General features: G+C 38.1%; 1 protein-coding gene across 2 annotated transcripts in view; it reads left to right on the forward strand.

The window, feature by feature from the left end:
- SLC15A2 (solute carrier family 15 member 2) overlaps window positions 1–5,196 on the forward strand; it is a 33,285-nt gene extending 28,089 nt beyond the window's left edge. For both annotated transcript variants that reach the window (XM_045863648.2, XM_045863649.2), the window contains 3 exons: window positions 2,978–3,124; window positions 3,702–3,806; window positions 4,149–5,196. In XM_045863648.2, the coding sequence (XP_045719604.1) occupies window positions 2,978–3,124; window positions 3,702–3,806; window positions 4,149–4,325 (429 nt within the window). In that variant the 3' untranslated portion in view covers window positions 4,326–5,196. The remainder of the gene's footprint in view (window positions 1–2,977; window positions 3,125–3,701; window positions 3,807–4,148) is intronic.
- The last annotated feature ends 804 nt before the right edge of the window (window positions 5,197–6,000 follow it).

The following is a 6,000-nucleotide window of genomic DNA, read 5'->3' on the forward strand; positions in this document are numbered from 1 at the left end:
CCCTTAGGACTTTCTACATACAAGACTATGTCATCTATATAGAGATAGCTTTACTTCTTCCTTTTCAATATGGATGCATTTTATCTCTTTTTCTTGACTACTTGCCAGGACTTGAACCTCCAATACAATGTTGAATAGAAGTAGTGAGAGCAGACATCCTCCCGGGCAGGGGGGGAGGAAGAAGTAATTGGTCTTTTATCATTAAGTATGTTAACTGTAGGTTTTTCATATATGTCATTTATTTTTTCTTATTTTATTTAAATTCAATTAATTAACATATTGTATCATTAGTTTCAGATGTAGAGTTCAATTATTCATAAATTGCATATAACAACCACTGCTCATTACATCACGTGCCCTCCTTAATGCCCATAGACGTCAGTTAGTAGGTTAAGTTCCCTTCTATCCCTAGTTTGTTGAAGTTTTTGTTTGTTTTTTACCATGAAGGGGGGTTGAATTTTGTTAAATGTTTTTTCTATGTCTATTGAGATACTTAATGTGGTTTTTGTCCTTTATGCTATTGATATGGTATATTACCTTAATTAATGTTCAGATGATAAAACAACCTAGTAGTAGTTTTCCAGGGCTGCTGTAACAAGGTACCACAAGTGGAGTGGCTTAAAAACAGAAGTTTATTGTTTTACAGTCATGAACGCAAGAAGTCCAAGACCAGGGTGTTGGTAGGGTTGGTTCCTTCTGAGGGCTGTGAAGAAGAATCTTTTCCATGCTTATAGTGGTTTTCTGGCAACATTTGGTATTCCTTGATGTGTAGAAGAATCACCCAAATCTCTGCCTTCATCTTCATATGGACTTCTTTTTGTATGCTTGAGTGTGTCCTATTTTCTTCTTTTTTACCAAGATACCAGTTATATTGAATTAGGGCCCACCCTAATGCCCCCATTTTAACATGGCTAATTATATCTGCAACAACCCAAATCCAAATAAGTTCATATTCTCAGTTAGGACTCAGTTAAGGTTAGGACTTCAACATACGAGTTTTAAGGGGACACAATTCAACCCATTACACTTGTATTCCTGTTGTTATTCCACTTATCATTTGTTCTGTCTTTTGTATGATACTCAGGATAGAAGTCCTATATATTGTTTCTGAATGCCAGGATCTAATAAGCATTTAGAGTAGAGATCATAAATTGGAGCCCCGGGGGCCCAGTTTTTTCCATAGTCCTGTTTTGTTTGGCCTGCACACTACTGACAAAAGTAATAATAATCATTAGTAATTGACAATATTAAAATTCAGGAGATTTCACCTAAGAAGCTGGTTCTTAACATTTCTTAAAAACAAAATCAGAAGATTTTTTTTTTTTAAGGTTTTATTTATTTATTTGCCAGAGGGAGAGAGAGAGGGAGAGTACAAGCAGGGGGAGTGGCAGGCAGAGGGAGAAGCAGACTCCCCGCTGAGCAGGGAACCGGGTGCCGGGTGCGGGGCTCGATCCCAGGACCCCGGGATCACGACCTGAGCCGAAGGCAGACGCCTAACCATCTGAGCCACCCAGGCGCCCCCAAAATCAGAAGATTTAATAACAGGTATTACCATGTCAGTTGGCTGGTGCTGTAGTAGCTCTATACTTTAGAGGGGCCTGTGCTATCCACTTTACCACAGCCCCCATCATTCCCCTTCAGCCTGCTTTATTTTCTTAATTATCTGCCCGTGGGTATTTGAGTATGTGACCTCGATTTAGAAGCTCAGGTCATGGTCTTCCCTTAGCCTAAGAAAACGCAAACATGTGCCCATGTATTGTTCACAATATCAACTGAAGCAAAATGTACCTTCCTATTTTGAACCCAATGGCCCTTTGACTCAGAGAATCAAGGACATTTGGATACCAGAGCCTTTTGATCTTGACATTTCAACTGCCATTTTAATCACATAATACTTTAAATATTACACCCGCTACCTAATAATGGTTTCACTCCAAGAAATTCATATAAATTTTAGAATCTTTATCCTATTAAGACAAATATTAGTAGATATAGCCTATATAAAATAAAACCAACCATAGCTAAAAACCTGCGTAGTAAAAGTACTTCTAGACAAAGAAATAAAGATTAATCATGTATATATGGTAAGATAGGCAACAAAAAAATTGACCCTGAAAAAGTTCTTTTTGACCAAAATTCTACAGAAAAATTGCCTTTTTTTCTTTTTCTTTTTTTTTTAAGATTTTATTTATTTATTTGACAAAGAGAGATACAGCGAGAGAGGGAGCACAAGCAGGGGGAGTGGGAAAGGGAGAAGCAGGCTTCCCATGGAGCAGGGAGCCCGATGCGGGGCTCGATCCCAGGACCCTGGTTTCATGACCTGAGCCGAAGGCAGATGCTTGTCGACTGAGCCACCCAGGCACCCCCAAAATTGCCATTTTGACATAATTTAAATGTGTAAGATTTGACTTCAAAAATGATGGCCAATAAATAGAATTTAAAATAGCAGGCAACATTTGATACAGATTTTTCAAAATTGATCAATAAAATCTTTAAGGTTTACCAAGAAAATAATTCATTTTGATAAAAGTAATTTTAGTAAAATAAAAATTTTAATGGAAAATGTTAAAAACAGTTTAATTGTACTTACATAGAAAACTGGACAAGGAATTAAACTTTTCTCAAGAATGTGCTTTCTGAAAATTCATTGTGTTTGTATAATTCAGATGCCATTTTATATTTAAAAGGTTGGCCAGGATCAAAATACCTATAGGTCAAACAATGGAAATCCAAACTACAATATCAAAATATTCTGCCATTGAAGGACTCAGTCAATAATGGTATCTGAGTGACTGAAGCCAGGTAAGTGAGTGCAGTGTTACCAAAAGGAATTTCAAAAAACTGAAATTGTGTAGAATTTGCTCAATCTCTTGAAGGATGAAAATACAAAGAGGGGATTGATATAATATCACAGAATGCTGTAGATCAGAATATTTACTTGAGACTGCTGATAAGCCCATCTCTTTTCCTCACTAAGAGCACCAACCATGATCCTCAGGCCTGGAAAATGGAAGACATTCCCACCAACAGACTGTCCATTGCATGGCAGCTACCACAATATGCCCTGGTTACAGCTGGGGAGGTCATGTTCTCTGTCACAGGACTTGAGTTTTCTTATTCTCAGGTAGGTTTTTGCAAGTGGAAAGTGGAGGTGGACATATTGCTCAGGGAAGAATGAATTTTAATCCTCGCACTGCCTTAAATAGGTATGTGATCCTGGCCAAGACCTCTATATTCTTTGGTCTTAGGTTTCTTATATATGACCCTGAACAGAGTCATCTTGACTCCCAGGATCATGGCAGTGCCGCATAGTAACTGATGCTGTTTGGGGTCTAGGAAAGCGTACTTTAAGAATAAGGATGGTGGAGTCAAATTGCCCATGTTCAAATTTTGATTGTACAACTTATCATGTAAACTTGAGCAAGTTAATTATCTCTCTAATGCTATTTTTCTTTATGTGTAAAGTAAGAATACTGATAGAATTTATCTCTTAGGGTATAATAAAGATTATATGATATCATGAATTAAATATTCAATTAAGAGGTCCATCTTATTATTACTGTTAACATTATTATCACCCCTTGAATGTTAGCTGAAGTTGGAGGGGGGAGGAGTTCAGATTTGGAAACTTTTGTGGGAAAAGTTTTCTGGATAGATGGTGTTAGGGAGTTTGTTTAGTCACAAACCTGTGTTCTCTTTAGGCTCCCGCTAGCATGAAATCTGTACTCCAGGCGGCCTGGTTGTTAACAGTCGCAGTTGGGAATATCATCGTGCTTGTTGTGGCTCAGTTCAGTGGCCTGGTACAGGTATGGATCTGATGGAAGCCGGAGTTTGTGTCTACCCAAGATTTCCCTTCCAAGTTCCTTTCCTTCCTCTTACCCCACCCCTTCACCCCCCACATTCCCCACTCAGTGCTGTGTGTAAGATGGGTTGGATATAAACAGACTTTGCTAGGAAAATGGACATATAAGAGTGGCAGTAATGGCCACCATCGGCCATATGAGGAGAGGCCAGTGAAGCCATTCTTCTTTTACCAAACTTCTGCCTACATTGATGACCCTGAGTCAGTCTGCTCCCTAGTCCTCATCCTATGAAGATCCATTTAAAGTTTCTTCATATTCTTCTCTTATATTTATTTCTTCCTGCAGTGGGCTGAATTCATTTTGTTTTCCTGTCTCCTGCTGGTGGTCTGCCTGATCTTCTCCATCATGGGCCACTATTATGTTCCTATAAAGCCAGAGGATTTACAGGAGCCAGCAGATAAGCAGATTCCCCCTACCCAAGGGAACATGATCAACCTGGAGACCAAGAAGACAAAGCTCTAATGGCTCCCCGGACTCTTCCCAGACCCCAATTCTGGGCTTTGGTCTTGGTCATCACCCATCCTAAGGCATTTTTTTTCTCCTATTTGGTTAGGGAAGAGAAGTAGCATTGTATCTGAGCTGATCTCCTCCACTTTTCTCTCATGATAGAGGCAGGTCTAGGACTGGATATTCCAATACATTAAAGAGCAAGTCCCCTGAGACTCTATATCTTCCCATTAATTACTAAACTCTGTAAACATTGTGTAGTATTCCTGAAGCAGGCCTAGCAGTTCTAAATGGCCATTAAAAACACAAATGTGTAATTGAAATTAGTCTCTGGGGTTATGCAAAGTTATGTGGGAATCCCTTTACTTGCCATTTAGAACTGATGACTCCACTTTTTAAGGGATTGATTCAGGGGTAAAATTGCAGAATTACAGAAATGGTATTTCAAGTTTCTTCATAAGCAACATAATTGTACTATTCACTAGGACCTCAAGAATTGGTATTTATGGTGCAATCTGGTTCAGGGTCTGGCCTGTTAGCTATCCAGGTTTGATAAGACCTTAGTAAAGTTTTCAGTCCAGGTAGTAGGAAACAAATGACATTTTATTAATACACAGAAGTATTTTATCTACTAACCCAAACATCCCTTTCTTCATACTGATAGATCTTTGGAAAACAAATTGAAGTATAAATTGTAGAAATCCTGTTCAGTCTTCTTTAGTACACATTTTTCTTAGGGACTACAATGTTTCAACTGGATTATGCCTTCCTGTGGACAATTTTATGGATACTAATTACAATTTTCCAACCATGCATTTTCAATGTTATTGGGACAGCTTTTTATTATTATTACATCATTTCTTGCTTATTGTAAAAGATATTTAATAACAACAATATTTTTATAAATCCAACTTCCTTTTTTTATTATTACCCTATTCAGCCTCAAAGTAGTTGGTCTGTTTTGGTAAGTTTTTCCTATTTTATTTTTACCATAACTTTAATTTCTTTTTCCAAGTTTTTATTATACTTCCAGTTAGTTAACATGCAGTGTAATATTAGTTTCAGGTGTACAATTTATTTATTTATCACTTACCTACAACACCCAGGGTTCATCACAAATGCACTCCTTAATCCCTATCACCTTTTTATTTATTTTTATTGTTTTAAAAACTTTATTTATTTGACAGAGACACAGCAAGAGAGGGAACACAAGCAGGGGGAGTGGGAGAAGGAGAAGCAGGCTTCCCGCCGAGCAGGGAGCCTGATGTGGGGCTCGATCCCAGGACCCTGGGATCATGACCTGAGCCAAAGGCAGACACTTAATGACTGAGCCACCCAGGCACCCTTCCCCATCACCTTTTTAACCCATCTTCCTGCCCACCTCCCCTCTGGTAACCATCAGTTTGTTCTTTATAGTTAAGGGTATGTTTTTTGGATTGCCTCTCTTTCCTGCTCACCATATTCATTTGTTTTGTTTCTTAAATTCCACGTATGAGTGAAATCATATGGTATTTGTCTTTCTCTGACTGACTTATTTCGCTTAGCATCATACACCATAGCTCCATCCATGCTGTTGCAAATGGCAAGATTTCATTCTTTTTACAGCTGAATAATATTCTCTCTCTATATTATATATTTATCTTTATCCATTCATTAGTCCCATAATTTTTAAATGCCGTTTCTTCATTTA

The sequence above is a fragment of the Mirounga angustirostris genome, unplaced genomic scaffold (genome assembly GCF_029215605.1).
Source record: "Mirounga angustirostris isolate CCGP_5_RB_7025 unplaced genomic scaffold, mMirAng1.0.hap1 SCAF_1, whole genome shotgun sequence".
NCBI classification, from domain to species: Eukaryota; Metazoa; Chordata; class Mammalia; order Carnivora; family Phocidae; genus Mirounga; species Mirounga angustirostris.